At 35.7% G+C, this 21,144-nt stretch overlaps 1 protein-coding gene across 10 annotated transcripts in view; it reads left to right on the forward strand.

The window, feature by feature from the left end:
- Positions 1-21,144, forward strand: part of LOC143223138 (uncharacterized) — a 143,328-nt gene that overhangs the window by 49,123 nt on the left and 73,061 nt on the right. For 4 of the 10 annotated variants that reach the window (XR_013012678.1, XM_076450670.1, XM_076450668.1 and 1 more), the window contains exon 2: positions 4,271-4,372. The exons of 1 other annotated variant lie outside the window; for it this stretch is intronic. Coding sequence is in view for 4 of the 9 variants with exons in the window: in XM_076450670.1 (XP_076306785.1) it covers positions 4,271-4,372 (102 nt within the window). In the remaining 5 variants the exon portion in view is untranslated. Of the gene's footprint in view, positions 1-4,268; positions 4,373-8,046; positions 8,305-8,720; positions 8,815-9,174; positions 9,247-21,144 lie in introns of those variants that run through there. 5 more of the 10 variants (XM_076450671.1, XM_076450672.1, XM_076450678.1 and 2 more) reach the window with 5 other exon arrangements.

A 21,144-nucleotide genomic window follows, 5' to 3' on the forward strand; every position in this document is an offset into this window, starting at 1 on the left:
ACATATAACATTTTAGAATACTTAAAATATATTTCTGTTCAATAAAGTTGCATCTAGTGTTCCCGTGAGACAACATAAGTTTATGAACTTAATCGATTCTCGCTATGGACAGAGCGCTGATAGCCCGTCGTGTACTTTTCTGCTAAGAAAGCAGCAAGTCCAAATATAGAGTAAATTATAATTCTCAGCGAAACAGTTGTTGTTCAGGCAGTTTGATAAGATAAATATATATGTACATAGTTTCGCGATCAATACCATGCCTTTCGAAGCCCAGCCGTTCCCTGCAGCCTGGTATTGATATATCTTTTAACACCCGTCAGTAAGGGCTTTATAGTCGTGACAGGCAATCCCTCTCTTTAGCTAAAAATTGCCACTACTGATTGGTTTCTCATCCCTTGGTTAGCAGTCTAAATTAGAGATGAATACGTTCGTGCTATGGGGTCTCTGACGTGGCCATAAATTAAGCTTATGTATCGCGTAAGGTGTAGTTCAGGTTTAAAACAAATATCAAACGTTTATGTTAAGTTCGTGAACTCATTGGATGTCTCCTTAGATTATTTTAAGTTATATTTTAATACTATTACTGTATTAGAAAAGTCGTGTACGATGTTACTGTGATATTTAAATTGAGTACGTTTAATTTGATATTAAGCACAAAGCTACACGATAGGCTGTCTTTGCTGTGCCTACTCCACAATTAATGGTCATAGGCTGTCGCACCTATTATGCAAACTGGGCAATTGCCCTGGGCCCCCGATGCAATGCCTTTTAATCTATTTCTGAGTTTTACTATTATTATGGGACCCCATTTACTGAATTCTTCCTGGAGCTCCAGAATGACTGAGACCGCTTCCAATGATGATACTTAGTTTTTAGCAGTGTGAGCCTTCATACTTTCCTGCTGAGCTTCTAGGGGACTATTACACTGCTGGCTAAAATCTTAAGGCCAATAAACATAAAGAAATAATACGCATTTTGCGTTGTTAGACGCAACCACTTATTTGAGTAGAGCTACGAAAGATGAAAATAAAAAAAGGGAAAATAAAGTTTAAAACCTTTTAGCATTTAATAGGGAAAATGTGAACACTATGAAATTAACCTAAATACCAACTGGTCAAAGGTTTAAGACCATAAAAAAAGGAAGTCCTAAACAGGGTAGGAAATGCTTAACAAGAGATCTCAGTAGTGAGTTGCACGGCCGTCATTGCGAATAACTTCAAACATTCGCTTTGACATGGTCGATGTAAGCGTTTGCAGAAGGCTGGTTGGAATGTTATTTCAAGTGGTGAAGATGGTTTCACGAAGATCATGCACTATTTGGAATTGACGTCTATTTCTCCAGACTTCCCTTGCTATCCACCCTCAAACATTTTCAATGGGGTTCAGTTTGGGCGAACACGCTGGATGGTCCAAAAGAATCTCGTTATTCGCCATGAAAAAGTCCTTTCTCCTGCGGGCATTGTGGATTGCAGCATTATCCTGCTGAAAGATCCAGTAATTTCCACATAAGGAGGGCCTTCAGTCAATAACGATGCTCTCTCCAACATGCCAATGTAACCAGCTACTGTTTGACGCCCCTGTATAACCTGAAGCTCCATTGTTCCATGGAAGAAGAAAGCACCCCAGATCATGATGGAGCCTCCTCCACTGTGTCATGTAGAAAATGTCTCCGGTAGGATATCCTTATCGTGTCAGTAACGTTGGAAGCCATCTGGACCATCCAGGTTAAATTTTTTCTCATCAGAGAACAAAACCTTCTTCCACTTTTTTACATCCTATGTTTGGTGTTTTTCAGCAAAGTTTAACCGAGGTGTTTCGTGGTGTGGAAGAAGGCGTGGCCTTTGACGACATTTACGATTTTTAAAGCCTTTATCTCGTAAATGCCGTCTTCTTGTTCTTGAGCTGTATTCTGTGTCCATAAGGGCCTTAATCTGGTTCGACGATCGGCTGGTGAAATTTTCTTGGACCGACCACTTGAAATTCTCGTTCCGTATCCTTCAGGGTCTTTTAAGAAATTTACAACACCAGTTTTACTACGCCCAATCTCACCAGCGATGGCACATTGAGAGATACCTTGCTTTTGGAGCTCGACAATTCTGTCACGTTCAAACTCTGTCAACTTTTTAGTCTTTGTCATGTTTTTACCCATTGAAACACAGGAGATGTCAGTGGGAGATGTTGACAACGCTAATGCTTGAATACAATGACTATATTTCGTCACGTGTTAACCGATTACACCGTCTCAGTATGGTCTTAAACTTTTGACCAGCTAGTATTTAGGTTAATTTCATAGTGTTCACATTTCTTGTATTAAATGCTAAAATATTTTTTTTTCCCCTTTTCTTATTTTCATTTTTCGAAGCTCTACTCAAATAAGTGGTTGTGTCTAACAACGTAAAATGCATATTTTGTCTTTATGTTCATTGGCCTTAAGATTTTGGCCAGCAGTGTATAGAAATAATAAAAGAGAGAGATAAATAAAATAGGCCTCATAAAAGGTTTGAAGTATAAGCAGATTGTTTGATTTAGGGGCATAGTCCTTTACAGTCATCACCAATAACGTAATATAATTTGTGTTTATATAACATATGACATACGGCCGCCATTAAGTATCTATTAATTAACTTTCTTTACTGCTCTGACAGCATTAGGTACTACGGCTGGTGACTTGACCGGTATGTCTTCATATGAAATAGCTTGTATGTTTCATTATGCATGTTTTTTAAGGTGTTAGACGGTTGAACGGGAGATATGACTGGAAGCCTTATCTTCGCGAACCCATACCCCTTTGGCCTCGTTTTAAAAGGGATAGTTTCTTACGAGGTCTGTTCAAAAAATACGCGGACTGTTTGAATTGCGCGGCTCCAGTTGGTTCCAGTGGAATCCGCTTGGTGTCGCTAGGTTCGCACAGATCAGATGATTACGACGCCATTTCCCGATTGCAGATATCTTCATTTGTGTATTAGCTACGCGGTTTTAAGTGAAGTGCGATTTTTTCGTTTGGCAGATTTCAGAATGAATGACCTGAAGGAGCAATGACTTGCTGTGAAATTTTGTGTTAAACTTGGAAAATCTGCGACTGAAACTTTTGCTATGCTTAACACGGCTTACGGTGATGTTGCTATGAAGCGTACGGCATGTTTCAAGTGGCATGAACGTTTTAAGGATGGTCGACAGTCCATTGAAGATGATGAGCGTCCTGGACGTCCTTCTACGTCAACTGACGACCCACACGTCGACAAAATCAACACCCTGGTGCGGGCAAATCGACGTCTGACTGTTAGGGAGCTTGCTGAAGAGTGTGGGATATCAGTTGGATCTTGTTACGAGATTTTGACCGAAAAATTGAAGATGCACCGCGTTGCTGCGAAATTTGTGCCTCAGAACTCGTGCGTTTTTGGCCAAACACTTGATCACTGTTCTTCCTCTCCCCTATTCACCTGACCTCGCTCCTTGCGATGTTTTCTTGTTCCCCAAACTCAAGAGACCCCTGAAAGGAAGAAGATTTGAGACGATTCCCGAGATTAAGGCAAATGCGACGAAGGAGCTGGAGGACATTACAAAAGAAGCGTACCAGGACTGTTTCAACAAGTGGAAACACCGTTGGGATAAGTGTGTGCGTTGGGGAGGAGAGTACTTTGAAGGGGTCCCAGACCTGTAACTTTTAAATTAAGTACATTTTGTTTTATGACGTCGGTCCGCGTATATTTTGAACAGCCCTCGTATTACAATGTCGCCTAACGTGTACGGTTTTTTTTTTCCCCACTGACCTTCTTATACATGTATTCTCACCTGTTACAAACTAACTACTGTAGGAGTATAGTTTGTTCAAGGTGTCTTTCTGCAATCTCCAATGTGATCAGTGTTCTTTTGTTTTCCAAAGCCATTAATTTCAAGAGATATCCCAATCTTTGGCATTCAAAATCCCTGATCTGAAGACATCTTTATGATATGAGTATATGAATATTTTGGGTTGGAAAAGAAAATTGCATACTATTCCTAAAAGTGATCAGTTTTCTGGGATATCACACCACTTACAAATGTCAAACAATGTCAGAATGCAGTTGTGATACATTCCCTTGCACCATGACTGTATATTGGCGATGGTTGTTGCTGGTTTATACGGTTAAAATAAATTTTATGTCACATTCAATCTTCCTTATTAGGTTGAAGAACATCACGTTTCTCTCTTCCTCTCTCTTTTTCCATTACATTGTAAATTAAAGTAACTTTAACATTGACTGTATTATGAATATTTTCTTTTCTTCAGAGTGGACTGGGTGGAGATTATTGAGCCACGAACACGGGAGCACATGTATGCTAATCTGATCTCCGGAGAATGTGTCTGGGAGCTTCCTCCTGGTGTCATGGTGTAAGTACAAACATCGCATACGTTGTTTGAAGAGTGGAGTGAAAAAAATTAACCAATCGGTTAATTGGTGTGATTAACCGATCGGGCTCGTTCATATGCAGTTTCGACTTTAGTTTTTAAATTAGGATAATTTTCGTTTTATTGATAAAATGATTAGCTCTTATTGCATTTTACTGACATGAGTGATGAAATTGTATATACAAGTATGTATCACATATTATTAGGTTGAAAACATTATATCAGATTTTATTACGTTATTTACAGGATAAATTAGCTGTATCAGTAAATTTTAAAGAAAATGTAAACTTTCGCAAAGATACGATCAATCAGGTTTTAATGTTTTTAAAGAAACCTAAAAAGTGACATTTGTGGCTATAATCCTGGTGTTAGTAGTTTACTATTTCATCAATACTATTTGAATATACTAAAATAAATATGAAACTTAGTCTATTATTTGATTGACCACTTGCCATTGAGGTATATAATTTACAAGGATAGGTTAACTTGTAGTATTAATATTACATATTCTTTAAATTCTGTATAAAGGTAAGTTCATCGTGGTTTGTAAAACACGTCTCAAAATACCGTACACTTAGAATATAGTAAGAATTCTTACTGTAACTTTATTTTCCCTTGTGTACACAGAAATGTGTTACATTTGTAAGTTCAAAACTATTAGAGGTTAAACATGCAGAATGCTTATGAAAATAACGTATTAAGTTCCTTATAATCTTTAAGAATAAAAATACAAACCTTTAACTAGTTAGAAACGATTGTAAAGCGTATGTACTTTTAACATATTTGATTTGTTGTGTTTGCGCAAAGCTTTCCAAGGATTATCTGTAATAGCGACCTCTAAGTTTGAGAGAGAAGGAAACTAATTAACAGAATCTTTGTTGTTGTTTTTTTTAATCTTGCGCAAAGCTAGACGAGGGCTATCTGGGTTAGCTGTCCCTAATTTAGCAGTGTAAGATTAGAGGAAAGGCATCTAGTTATCACCACCTACCGCCAACTCTTGGGCTGCTCTTTTACCAACGAATAGTGGGATTGACCGTCACATTTTAACACCTCCAAGGCTGAAAGGGTGATCATATTTGGTGTGACGGGGATTCGAACCCGCGACCTTCGGATTACGAGTTGAGTGCCTTAACCACCTGGCCATGCTGGGCCAAGAGAATGTACTGCCCACTCTTGGAGAATTTGACCGTCTTTTTTATAACGCATCGATGGCCCCATTTCCAGAACGCGAATCCCCCTTTATTGATGGAATGCGAAACATGGTCCCTTGGATCTACATTTAAAAGAAAATAGTTATTATATCTGAAATATTCAGACACGTGCATAGCTATTTTTGTATTGTTTACCTTCATTCATTATTTTTGTATTTATATTAGCGAGAGAAGAATCAGAAGAATTTACACTTTCGTACTTATTTTCGTCGTAATATCTTCAGAATGATTTTTAATCATTAAACCATGTTTTTTTAGGAAATATCGGTTTCAAATTGTATAAAGAACGTCCCTCATACTGGAACCAGGTATACATTGTAACCGTTGCCTATTAAATAATCACATTTTTAAAATGTAATTTACATAGTTCCTTCGTTTAGCTCAACATTTAATAATGTTTGTTTGTGTTCACTTAAAGTTTTATTTTATCTTAAAAAACTACCCTCTCTGTTGACTTAAATGTAAATTTGAGGGCTTAGAATGCGGAAATTCGAAGATGAATCCTTGTGATTTGCACGTGGAGCTCTGCGATTAAAACAACTACCTGAACAAAACTGTTTAAAACTAAAGAGTAGTCCAAGCGTTAACGTTGATAGCGTTGACTAGCTGCCTTCTTGTAATATCACTTCGAAATTAGAGGCAGGTAGCCCTCGAGTATTTTTGCGCGAAATTCACGAAATAATATTTGTATGAGCTAGTTGATCTTGAGTGGCTTCTTGACCTGTTAGTTTATCTTGCTGAATTAGGTTGAAAAATATATCCAAATATTTACTATCTGAGAAGATAATATATGTATATAAACTTAGTAAATTATTAATTTGTGCATGTTTTTGCGTAGCGCAGAAAATTACTTCATCCCATCGCAGAGGATGTTAGGCGCGAAGTCATCCAGCTATTTTTGTGTTAATGTTAATATTACTGTTAAAATAACACAACAAAATGGTAAGCGTACCTTTCACAGTTCTAGTTTCTACAGTGAATGTGATATGAATGGTCAAGGCTTTGAAGCTTATTATTTGGCTGTTTTCTTCGGATTTGTAAATACTTTTTCTGTCGTCAAGTTTTGAAACTGAGGTTTGTACAAGCAGTGTACTCATTATATAGATTTGAAAGATGGTCACAGCAGATTATAGTTGCTCCTGTGCGAGTTTCGCTCGATAGTTCGAATGCAAACATCTACATTGAATAAAGAGCTTTTTCACCAGAGCAGGGAGGTAGAAGTTCTGTCCTATTTTGGTATCTTCCCCCACTTACAAGAATCTTTCTTACGTAGTATTTAGCAACCTCCTCACAGTGTAACTGACAATGACGTATATTTTACTCTATGTTTGTTTGTCCGGCGACTTGCACATCCTTTCTTAGAAGTAAAACACCCCATCTGGTTTAGCGGTAATTCCGAGAGTTTATAATGATAAAATTTGAATTTTGATATAGTGATGGGCGGAGCATAGCTTTAATGTCAACATCTCACATGCAAAGTAGGAATAAAAATCAAACATTTGAGAAATTATGTTAGTCAAGGACCAGCCAAGTAAATGCTTGTTATTTTAAAATTAAGGATAAAGTAGGTGGCATCAATACAAAGTGTTTTTTTAATTTATTGAAAATAATACATATACAGTCAAACATCGATATAAGGCGCTAGTTGGGGTCCAAAAAATTCGACCGCGTTGTATCTGATTGCGCCTTATACCGATTTGATTATATATTTTTTTGACCCTCGGGGTGAGCGATAATCCAAAATTTACGCTTTTGTAGTGAAATAAAGAAAAAACAAACAAAACTACTTACACCAATGATATAGCATTTTTTTACTTATTTTTATTTATTAAACTCAATTTTAAGACTGAAATTAAATGTAAAAAGCAGAATTCTAAAGAAATTTATCGAATTCATTACTTTGATGGGGGCTGATATTCTAAAAGTAGTTCCGTCAGAGCAATCATGTGATCGTTTTTACGATTAAACGCTGATTAAAATTAGTTCAATTTTAAAAGTTAATACATATAGTAATTAATTTTGATAATTTATTTACTAATTATTAAAATCTAAGTACAAACTGAAGTCAAATAATTACCAGATAAAAAAAATGTCATGGCAAAGTTTAAAATACGAATTCAGTACTGAAACAAAAACGGGCCGGGGTTTGATCACAATATGCGGCGTGAAAACCATACAAAAAAATTGAAGTGGATTTGGTTTTTGATTTTTGATCACATTAACCGGCTGATTACATTAAGCAGTGGTAATATTAAGCGGCGGCCTCTGTAGAAACCCCAAAAAATTTGGGGCCTAAGACCCCATCGCGCCCAACTGATTATCGCGCTTTATCGATGCGTTTTATATCGATGTTTACCTGTATAATAGAATTAGATAAGGTAGAAAACAAGAAGTAGGCCTGATATTTAACATATAAAAAATTAATATGGATCTGTGTATTTCTAGAACTTTGTTTGTTTCTGAATTTCGCGCAAAGCTACACGAGGGCTGTCTGCGCTATCCGTCCCTAATTTGGCAGTGTAAGACTAGAGGGAAGGCAGCTTGTCATCACCACCAACTCTTTGGCTACTCCTTTAGCAACGAATAGTGGGATTGACTATCACTTTATAACGTCCTCACGGCTGAAAGGGCGAGCATGTTTGGTATAACGGGGATTCCAAACCGCGACCATCAGATAACGAGTGGAACGCCTCAACCACCTGGGTATGCCGGGCCTTTCTAGAACTTATTTAAAACAATTTTTATTATTAAAGAAACAAAAAGGTATTTAAATTGTAAAAGGATAAGTAAAACGTGATATGGACCAAGACCAGTTAACACTTTTTATTTTCTTAAGTATTTTAGAACTTTTTTCTGTAGTCTAAATCTTTGGTATGACTATTCTTGAACTAAAATATTTGAATGTCACTGAAAGTTTTACATTGCATAATTGCAATCGAATTACATAATAAATTAACGATTTATTAAAACTCAGTTAGTTAGGAATTGAAAATTGTAGGTTAACGATTCGGACAGTGTTTGTAAATGTTTAAGTCCTTGTTAAACTTATTGAATGTGTTCAATGTCTCTTTATTATGGAGTGTTCGAGTAATTTTTAATTAATAACTTTTATTCATTAGAACATACATCTAGTAAGCTGTGAAATACTTGAATCTGGACATATGAAAAACATATGAAGCTTTACGGCTGCGGTGAATGTAATGTATTATTTTGGTAAATGCAATTAATTATATTTGAGGTAACGGCAGATATGATGAAATAAGCTTTGTAAAAACGGATTAAATTGAGTCCTGCAAAGTATTCGCAAACCTTCTGCATTTGTTGTTAGAATTTGTTGTTCATTACTATTTGTAACTCTGCATAAGAAAAACACGAGTTATTTTTACTTCTTTTGTAAAGGCTATTAACTGTCACTGTGTTAAAATTATGCACAGAAAATTAATTAAAACGCTTTTACTTATTTTGTGTGGAAATTGGTTAAGGAAGAAGAGAAACACAGTGGATAGATCTATGTTTAGCCATTATTTAATGTGTATGGAAATTGATTAAGAAATAAATAGGTCTGTGTTTTAGCTAGCATTTCATCAATGTCTGTGGAAACAAGTATAGGAAGAACTGCAACACAGTGGGAAGATCTATATTTTGGTCAGTAGTTTATCTTAATTATGATTGAATACATTTTAAATCACTGACGTACATTATTCTTGGTTTTAATACTTGCAGGTTTCATCACATATGATTTAGAATAGAACTAAATTTACAATGTTATTGATTACACCTCTTCCTTTGATTTTATTTACCAATTTGCCACAGGTGGTTAAGGCACTCGACTCGTAATCCGAGGGGCGCGGGTTCGAATCCCCGTCACACCAAATATGCTGTGGGGGCGTTATAATGTGATGGTTAATCCCACTTTTCGTTGGTAAAAGAGTAGCCCAAGAGTTGGCGGTGGGTAGTGATGACTAGCTTCCTTCCCTCTAGTCTTACACTACTAAATTAGAGACGGCAAGCACAGATAACTCTCATGTAGCTTTGTGCGAAATTGAAAAACAAACCTACATATGTTCAGTACTTCCTCATTAGTTTATCTTTCTCTGTAGCTGGTCTTTTTTTATCTATCGCTTTTTTGGTATTATAGATGTACTGTTAAAAGTGGCGGAAAAATATGTTCGACATAGCTTCATCCATGTGGAGTTTTTACGAAATTCGCTTGTTCGTATAGATTTTGTATAATTTGATAACGTTTCAAAGTCTTTGACAAAGCTATGACCTAAGGTCTTTAGGACATATTTTTATTGATCAACTACCAATTTTATGACGACCATATATAACTTGACTAACAAAAGCGTTTTGTTTGTGTATTACCCTCACTTTTGGAATGGTCAGGTTACAGACATGTTAAAACAAAAAATAATAACAAAAGCTCCTTTTATCTCAACTATTTATTTTTGTAAATGTTTTGTCATGCCTGCACTGGTCGTATTTTTAATTATGTTTAATAAGTAAGAATATTATTTCTTCATGTCAATGAACTATGAACCATTCAAAGAAAGTGACCTGGAAATAAGCTTCTAGATTCAATATACGCTAAGCTACTACGTTATCAAGACACTGCAACTTGAAATTCAGGTTCTGGGACCTAACTTGTAATAAAAGTTATTTTTTTAAATAACTGAAAATTAAAGCTTTGCACAAGCAAGTAAAGGAATGTACTGTTTTGTATATATTATAAGACACCCAGTAGAAAAGTTTCGGGAGATGAGAAATATGTCACTTCAAAGATAAATCAGTCGTCTTAGCAGTTGTTGTTTTTTTTTCTTATCGGTTACAGGTTATATAAGTAAAACAACTATAACTAGACAACCTTTATGGTTCAATCGCGTTAAAACTTGTGTTGGTGTTAATGTAGGTCTGAGTGTGGCCTAATGATTAATGTACGAGAGTGTAACTACTGTGGTTCGCGCCCCACAGCCTTAAAGCCTAACAGAAAAAAAAAAAAAAATACAGTTATTGTAATGTACCGAAAAATAATTCTGTTTTAATTATTGCTTTATGTGCATCACAGGCCTATTGCTGCTTAAAAATTGTATTTTAGTGTGCATTTAGAGAGAATTAATTTATTTCTTGGGCTGTTACATCTCTCTCTTTACTAACAATGAAGTGACTAATCTTTTGTGAACATATTTAGGCCATAAGCTTAGATTATGTAAGATGCAGATCCTTTTTGGCTTACTTACATACGTCCCCCGCTAGTACAGCGGTATGTCTACGGAATTACAACGCTAAAATCAGGGGTTCAATTCCCCTCGGTGGGTTCAGCAGATAGCCCGATGTGACTTTGCTATAAGAAAACACACATACTTACACACGCGGTCTTACCTATTGGGTAAAATGGGTAATTTCCTGGGGCCCACACACGGAAAAGCCCTCGATGTTATGCCTTTTAATCTATTTCTGAGTTTACATATCCTTACCATTTACCGAATTTTGTCCGTTGCTCCAAAAGGATTAAGACCGCCCTGCTTATTCATGTACCGTAACTATAATCGTTAGTACTTTATCGTTTACAGAATCCTGTTGGATATGGCATAGACGTAATGGCATAACTAGTAAAGTACTTATTAATCTTCATTACTAGTCCGATTTTCTAACACAAAATCTGACCGTTAACGTTATCAGTTCTGCTACTGCCCAGCCTCTAATGTCATACTGTTACAAATGATCTGATCCTAATATACCAGTAGTAGTAACTAGCATAGTCTGTACTAGTGACTTAGGCCTCAGATATCATGATCATCATTAGATCTAGTATTATTCAGATCTTTTACCACTGATAAACACATGGTCGTATAATTTTTTTCTTTAAAAAGTAATAAAGATGTTTTCAGAAATTATTTTGAATTATTTAATGCCAGTAGGGATCAATGAAACAACAGATTTTATTACTTTCACGAAGACTGATTTATAAGAAGGCCGTAGAACTGTGCAAACATCAGTTCTCTCTTTTCTTCCTGAGCGGGATTTTCGTGTTTTAGATCTAAGAAGGTCAAGTACCATGCTCACGTCTTCCTTTTTCCCTGGCGGTTGGTTACGTGCTTTCACGTTTTGATTTCGATGAGAAAATACTTGTGTGACAAATGTCAAAGGAATGGTTTCCTTTACTTCAAATATGATGTGCGGTAACACTGAATATGACGTCATACGCACCCCAACCTTTATACACTCCTCAGGTGCGTGATTTAGTTTATCATAGGGTTTGTATTAGCAAATGAATCGTACAAAAATACCACCAGTATTGCTGTTAATCCCACTAATTACATAAATGAGTGTTTTTATCATTATTTTTTACCCAGTTCTTTTTATACTGATTGATGTACAGGTAAAAACGTAAACTTACCGAACGTGGAACAATATGCGGACTACCAATAATGAACGTCATAAAAATAAGGTGATTAATCTGTAGGTTGATGATCCCACATAACTAATTATAAGCTATTTTTTTAATGGGTACAGAACCATTAAAATGACGACATTAACCATTAAAAACGACAAAATAATTGTCGAGATTAAAACAGTGAAAGTTTAATAAAATATATCAAGTTTTGGTCGTCATATATATATTTTATAATTTTTGTTTTCTACGCCAAACGTTATGCCTTTTTTGCATCAAAATGTTTACAAACATTATAATTTCGTAACTGTCATCATCTCATCATCTGCCACTCAATTCCTTAAGGAACATAGGGCCGCAATCACTGCGGTTTCTGTAACAGGTTTTTAAGTGAGTAGGTTGCTAGCCCACTGCACCGAGCCGTCCCTAATTTAGTAGTGTAAGACTAGAGGGAAGGCAGCTAGTCATCACCACCCACCGCCAACTTTTGGGCTACTCTTTACCAACGAATAGTGGGATTGACCGTGACATTATAACGCCCCCACGGCTGGGAGGGCGAGCATGTTTTGGCGCGACGCGGATGCGAACCCTCAGATTACGAGTCGCATGCCTTAACCCACCTGGCCATGCCGGGCCAAAAGTGACAGTCACTCTTGCCTTTTGATGAAGAAGTAGTCATACGAGGTCTGTTCAAAAAATACGCGGACTGTTTGAATTGCGCGGCTCCAGTTGGTTCCAGGGAATCCGCTTGGTGTCGCTAGGTTCGCACAGATCAGCTGATTACGACGCCATTTCCGATTGCAGATACCTTCATTTGTGTATTAACTACGCGGTTTTAAGTGAAGTGCGATTTTTTCGTTTGTCGGATTTCAGAATGAATGACCTGAAGGAGCAACGACTTGCTGTGAAATTTTGTGTTAAACTTGAAAAATCTGCGACTGAAACTTTTGCTATGCTCAACACGGCTTACGGTGATGTTGCTATGAAGCGTACGGCATGTTTCAAGTGGCATGAACGTTTTAAGGATGGTCGACAGTCCATTGAAGATGATGAGCGTCCTGGACGTCCTTCCACGTCAACTGACGACCCACACGTCGACAAAATCAACACCCTGGTGCGGGCAAATCGACGTCTGACTGTCAGGGAGCTTGCTGAAGAGTGTGGGATATCAGTTGGATCTTGTTACGAGGTTTTGACCGAAAAATTGAAGATGCACCGCGTTGCTGCGAAATTCAGCCCTCAGAACTCGTGAGTTTTTGGCCAAACACTCGATCACTGTTGTTCCCCCCCCCTACTCACCTGACCTTGCTCCTTGCGATTTTTTCTTTTTATCCAAACTCAAAAGACCCTTGAAAGGAAGAAGATTTGAGACGATTCCCAAGATTAAGGCAAATGCGACGAAGGAGCTGGAGGACATTACAAAAGAAGCGTACCAGGACTGTTTCAACAAGTGGAAACACCGTTGGGATAAGTGTGTGCGTTGGGGAGGAGAGTACTTTGAAGGGGTCCCAAACCTGTAACTTCTAAATAAAGTACATTTTGTTTTATGACGTCAGTCCGCGTATTTCTTTAACAGCCCTCGTACATGTCGATGAATTGTTCTCCCTCTGTAAAGTAATTTAAAATTATGGAAAAAATTTTTTAGAACCTCAGGTTTTGACCTGGGGGTTTAATACGCGTGATGCAAAAGTGCTGTTCTGGTTAACGTTACGCAATGCTTGATGTTTCAAATCCTAATATATTTCAGTTATTTTTCAATAGATGAAAACGCTGTATTTTTGATCATATGTGTGGGTAAACAGATAATTAAATGTATATTATACCAGACAGTTTATTTTATAGAAATCAGCATATATCTGATGACGAGAAACCCACTTGAACTAAACCTGTTAACGTGAACGTAACCTAAAAAGGTCGAAACGATGTTCTGTACTTTATTTTAATTAAAGTTCTAATTCCCATACCTGCCGTCTTGAGAATACAAATTTGCGTATACCTGGGAGAGTCCGATACCTCGCACACTTGACGTTACAACACATGCACCTGGGGAAAAGACAGAAAGTTCATGATGCACTTACAGGAACTTGAGATAGCGGAAGTCAACACGAATAAAACTTAATGTATATATGCTGCAAGGAAGGTCAATATAGCTTTACAAACTGCAGAAAATCAAATTGACTACATTTTGGTACTTGACTTTAATCAAGTGTGTACAAATGTTATCTAACCTGCACGTGTATCACGGTCGAATAGCACGATTCCACAGCTCTTCAGTTGTTACGCTAACGCCTGCAGTCGTTGTTCGAATTTCTTGTAATTTGATCTGATCAGTAACGATCCCTTACTTCCTGTTGTGTTTTGAAACGAATGACCGCCTTATTAAGCCACACATTTTATTGATGTTTTTATATTCGTATGTATTGAACATGTATATAAACTCATTGCATCTCCTATTAAATATGTGAACATTTTTCTAACATAGAATTTTGGTTTTAATTGAAGAAACCTAGGAACAAATAATAGTGTTTCCGTTTTGTTTGAAAATAATGAAGAATGGCGGAATATGAGAACTGGAGTATTTGGTTAACCGGAATGAAGCATTTAACCCTAGTATATTTATTAACCTTCGTCTAGGCCTGGCATGTCCAGATGGTTAGCGCACTCTCCTCACAATTCGTGGGTCCGGGTTCGAATCCCCATCCTACCAAACAATCCCGTTCTTTTAGCCGCAGGGACGTTATGAATTACAGTTAATCCCACTATTTTTGTGGGAAAAGTCCAAGAATTGGCGGTGGATAGTGATGATTAGCTGCCTTTCCTCTTTTGTCTTTCACTGCTAGATTAGGGACTGATAGCGCACATAATCGTCGTATAGCTTTGCGCGAAATCCATAACAAACAAAATCTTAACGTCCACTTTTCGCGACGTTGTGAAATCTGTTATTTCAGTGGCTTTTACTTTTCATTGGAGAGTATGCTAGCGCTCTCTGTAGGGATAGCACGGACGTTCACATTAAAGCAATACGAGAGCCATCTGGAGTTTCTTCTCTACAGGTCAACAGAAGCTAAATATGAAGAGGTACCTGGCACAGTCACTTTATTTCTGGTGTATATGCCACTTTTCAATTATACAGAGCGTTCCACAGTAAAAAACCTATATTTGTTTTTTTTTTTTGTTCATTATTATCTTTCTTCACCAGCCCTAGCGCCCACCTGGTTCTAGCAGTAACTTTAATGTTATCATCCATCATTAGAAAGTATTCTTTACGATCTTTGACTATCAATTTTGGTATTATTCTATTAATAATTCATAAAGCTTTAGAAAACACTCGATAATCTAACAATACACGTACGCCATCTTATAAAAAAAAATAAACAAGTATAAGGTAAAAACATCGCTAGATAAAAAAGTTAAACTTTTAAATTAACGATATTGTCTCTATTTTACTGTTTTTTGTGTAGGAAATTCACTAATTTTCAAAAGAACTTCCTTGATGATGAAAAATTATTTTTACAAGTGTAAACAGTGTAAACCAACTAATCTCGCATACGTTTTTCTTATTGTTGTATTATTTCCTAAGTAATGTTTCCCGCTGGTACAGCGGTAAATCTACGGATTTATAACGCTAAAATTAGGGGTTCGGTTCCCTTCGGTGGACTCAGCAGATAGCACGATGTGGCTTTGTTATATGAAAACATGCACACCCTAAGTAATCGGTAAGGATGTTCCATCTATATGTAGAAGCAGAAGAACGTAAAGTATTTCGCTTTAGAACATGGTTCTAGTGCATATTGGCTGACCTAGATTTAACGTATGGTTAGCACAAGGTATAAGTAAAGTTTTTTAATTCATTCTTGAAGCACCGAATGTTTTCCAGCCATGCTTGTAGCATTATCGTAGGTGTGTCTTCTCTAAGTTTTCGACAGTGTAAGATTTTATGAGAATAAGTCCAAATAATTATTTTATTTTCAAGTCTTTACCAGTGTGCCTTATTGTTAATGTAATTTGATTAATATGATTTACATTCTGTGTTGTATCAATAATTATGAAAAAATAAATTGTTTTTTTAATTTCGGTTATTAATTTAAGCTGAAACTGATTTGTCATTAATTTTAAAACTCAAAACAAATAACTTGTAGTTCCTCGATCGTGATTATAAAAGCGTCCCAAATTATTTAAAAAAAACGTAAGATACGAAAGACGAATTAACTAAAAAGAACAATCAGATGTTATACCCTCGTCCCGCTGAAAATATTTAGATTTTTGGTTTCAATGTGCTTCTGAAATTCAGTCGTAATCCGATCACTTTTTACACAGTTTTTTTTCAACAAACTGAAAAAGTATCCACTATGTCCAACGAAGAAGATGCTGGTGAAACTAATACTAATGATCCGAGTTGAAGCAAAAAATATTCAAAAGTCCAACTTTTAACTACTCACAGAATTGCTGTTTTGTGGCCAGGTATAATTATCAATTATGTTATTGATCATTAGATAATAAATAAACCCGAAAATATTTGAGACACGAGCGAATTAAAATGTGAGAATCAAGATCGCATTACAAGTTATTCTAGAAGCAAGAACATTTTCATCATCTAAAAGTTAAATGATGAAAAAGAAAATCGTTAATGACTTGTCTACAGCACTACAAGCAAATGTGAGTATTATTACGTATGCAAGGCATTTCCTAACAAGAACGTAAGCCTTGAAATTAAATATAAGTAAATGTTTTATGACTAGAAAAAAACCGGTTGTATTGAATACGGAATGAGAAGATAAATGGATAGCGAGCAAAGATATTGATGTGAAGTTTTGAAACGCATTGTAGCTACTGTAAAAATTTTGTCTGTATAAGGATTAGGATTTAGAGGCAACGACTAAAGTTTAGATTCAAACAGGAAAGTTAATCACCTTTTTATCCCCCGGGGTTGATGGTGTTGCCTTTGGGTCTGTATGTGTGTATGCATGTCTCAAACATTAGTAAACCAATTTACGTGAGATGGGGCGTTCCCATAGGATAGTCCTGTACCTCCATTATAAAATTGTTTGAAAGTGATCCAGATTCACATTCACTTTGTTTGCTAAATTTCCTTCGTAAGGCGCTTGAAGCAGTTATTCCTATTTGTGGATGCTGGTAAATTAAACGTCTCTTGTCAGGACAAAACATCCATAGGATGGCAAAATGCATGTTGCAAGTTCAGGCTTAAACCTGGTACCTTTTCCGCTCATATCAGTTTTGCTCATGTGAGCTCTGTTGGCTTGCCAACTATTTGAAATATAATTCCGGGTTATAAATATGTGCGTACTAGTGTGCATACACACACGCATATATATATTTAAAGTTCGGTAATATAGTAATTAAAAATTGGAGGCATATAAAAGCTAATAATATGGAAGTGATAAGTTAATATCAATTCACGTATTTAAAGAAAGCTGTTTTCAAAATAATGACAAAATTATATATGTATATACATATCAAATTAAACATTCTAATTTTTTGTAAGAAAAAAATAATTTTAGGTTATCTGTGTAATACATTCTTTTGATCTAACTATTGAGCCCCGTATAGCCAGACGGTTAGTGCATAATTCACCATGTGATTTCATGGGTTTGAACCCCTACCCCACCAAACATACTGGCTCTTTCAACCCTGGGGGCGTTATAATGATGGTTAATTTAATTATTCGTTAGTGAAAGAGTAGCCCAAGAGTTGGCGGTGGGTTGTGATGAGTAGCTATCTTCTCTTTAGTCTTATACTACTACATTAGGGACGGCTACCGCAGATAGCCCTCGTGTAGACAGTTTTATTTTTATGGGATACGCACGAAAATATTCTGAGTTACAAGCAGATTTGTTTTTAAGAAACCGGGATATTTGGCATACCTTCCGGGTGCCGGGAAAATGTGTGCTATTCCGGGATACTCTCAGCGAATCCTGGAGGGTTGTCTCAAGCTTAATGTTGTATGTAAGTTATTTAAATGAAAAATATGTTTTAAATTATTTAAATGGTAGAAATACAAAATACCGTTTTTTGAAGACTATTTCATTTTTAAGTTGCCCAAAGGATGATATTAACTTGTTTATAGGGAATTTAAGATAAATAGTACTAAGATGTTTCAATAAATGACAAGTTATTTATCAGAATTGAAAGGGTTAATATATAGATAGTGATATGAACTGCGTTTTTGAAAGTATAAAATCACATACCTGCTGTGAAAGTATATTCATTATTCTTTGTGTAATAAATAAAAAAATAAACAATATATATCATATATAAATGTTTAATAAAATATCAAAAATGTTTACGAACATTTTTAATCTAAAATTTGGGACCCTCTTGATTTGGGGGCCCTTGGCGCTCGTCTTTTGCGTCTGATGATAAATGTGTCAGGATTTCCCTTTTGCACACGTGCCAACATGAAGTGGAGATCCCTGTTTTAAAAAGAAAATATATACTTTGACCGATAATTGGCTGAACAAATATTTTTTTTTTAAAGTGATATATTAAAGTTTTGTATGAAATCTGCAGCTGTGTGTGTGTGTGTGTGTGTGTATTGAATTTGGGGAGCTAATTAAAAAGAAACCAATAAAAATACAAAATATGAAATTAAATATCGTTTAATTTATCCAAGAACCATGAATTGTGTGTGTGTGTGTACGTGTACAGACTTTTACCGATAAACTGCCAGTTCATCGAAACGAAATTTTTTTACCAAGATACATCGATGTTAGAGCAAGTGTATTTGCACAAGCGCTTACAACACTGTTGTCTGTATGGACTCTTTTAAAAGTTTCCAAAAATTTTTACGTCTCTTTCTTTCGTCCTCACTGGGAAAGCGGAAAGTCTACGGATTTACAACGCTAAAATAAGGGCTTCGATTCCTCTCGGTGGACACAACAGATATCTGGATGTAGGTGTCCTATAAGAAAACACACTCTAATTGAGAAAAAAAAGATTATTTTAGGATTTTCATTCTAGTAATATTTCACTTGGATATCAAAACATTACATTTCAACAATATTAAATCATAATATTTGATAATTAGTTGGCTGTAAACTTTTTAGATTTATTTGATACTGACACAATACTATTACTTAGTATTCTGCCGGTATAAAAAATGCAGTCGTAAACAAAGACTTTCACAGAGGTGCTTTATAAAAGGGGTTGTGTATGTTGTTAAAGCAACTTTGGTGAGCAAACTTTCTCTCATAAAGTAGAACACACTTGCATTGTTAGCTAAAACAAGGCATCATTTGCTAAGAGCAATGTATTAACAGTGAGAAGGAAGTCTATAGAATGAATTAGAAAGCACACCTTTTTTTTAACCACTCCAACATCAGCTAACATTCTAAAATTGACAGATCTACAGAATGTTCTGTTAGGTAACAAGAGATACTATTATATGTGCAACCTTTGTATTCTCGTAGTGATATGAAGTTTCCCATATCAATGTGGCACATGGAAACAACATAAGTACAGTGAAAACTACCTCACTGCTGCACCAATATCAATTACGAGTATGGCTATAATCACTATTTTTCTTGTTTTAGCATCAGGGAAAACATGGGGGCATACTGTCTTTGCAGTTTTATTGTATGTTATCACACACAGTTATATACTGGTATATTCTAATTCACAGTAATATCGACAAGAATTTGGTCTCGCTGTTCAACTTTCATCTCTAGTCAAATAATGAATAAATGACATGAAATGATTTCAAAGCTTCAGACCAAAAATTAAAAGAGGTCAAATTTCATAGACTAATGCAGCATGTCTCCACCATGTAATCCCAATGTAACAAGTTTTGATACCAGAAAAATCATGAAAAACACAGAAAAATGGAAAACTGTTTATACCTCGTCTAGAAGGTATTTTTTTACCAAACCCCATGTACATTGGTTGACATACATATCATTAGTTTACAAAAACTCCAAATTGTACTTTCCTCACTGAAAAATTAAGCAGACGACAAAAATTCCAATATTATTTATATCTTTGTTTGGGACTTGAAAGAAAACAAGAAAATTTGTATTAAATCACATGTAAAATTTGCTGAAATATGGTGAAGTAATTTTCAAAGATTCTAAAATTGTGCTTTCTGTGGCTCTTAACTCCTATAATTACCAAAAATGGTGAAACCTACCATTTTTGTTTGTCAGTGTGTGGAACTCGTAGAAAAGTATATTTGTACCAAAGCCCATTGAATATGAGTAATTGATCAAAATACACAAAATTATGCTTCTTGTTAGTTCTAACTCACATAAAAGATTCAACTTGGACAAATCTAGCTTTTTTTATGTATGTGTATTGGACCTGTAAAAAAGCATCTTTCTCCCAAATTCTAACTACATTGGCCAAAATATCATTGAGTAATTTGACCAAAAACCCCAAAATAATGCTCTTTTGTGAGCTCTGACCATTGTTGGGAGCATCAAAATTTATATTGTGTCAATTTTCATTGTCATTGCTTTAAATATGACCAAACAGGAGCAAAAAATATACATTTGGGGGTTGTTTTACTTTTGACTTCAAAAGGATCCAACCAAAAAATGAAAATTGCTTCTTGATGCATTGGACCAAGTAAAAATAACCCTATGAAGTTTCAATTTGATCTGCCAAGAAATAAAGGAATGGCAGTGGGTTTAGAAGTGTTTGGAAGAAGAATTAAAAATAGAAAAACAGAATGTCTCTCTGTGGAGCCTTAATATATAGCCCTAGAAATAAATGGTATGCAATGTGGATAGTTCAGTGACTAGGCTTTTCAAAGTTTAATGCTGTAATGACTTTTTTCAAAAACACACCCAAAAGCAGCATTTAAAACATAAAAAGATACATTCATTAATACAAAAAAATATATCAGAGGTAATGTTCACCCTGTGAAAAAACAAGGAATAGAAGTTAATATGCAGAATGTAACTGTGTAAAATAAGAAAAATATGGATAAAATATGTTGTGTGGAAGGTGCATTTCACTGGTTTCTGTAGATTGCATGAGGAGCGACCCACATTATAAAGTAGGCTGCTATATTAGCACAGAATTCATTGAGAGGTACAACATAAAGATAAACCTGCAACAGTGGATCGTATTAATGAATTTCTACCACGAAGTAATTGCAATATCGAGCAGAATTAATGAAATACTGCTGCAGGACC

Source organism: Tachypleus tridentatus, chromosome 8, assembly GCF_004210375.1.
Source record: "Tachypleus tridentatus isolate NWPU-2018 chromosome 8, ASM421037v1, whole genome shotgun sequence".
NCBI classification, from domain to species: domain Eukaryota; kingdom Metazoa; phylum Arthropoda; class Merostomata; order Xiphosura; family Limulidae; genus Tachypleus; species Tachypleus tridentatus.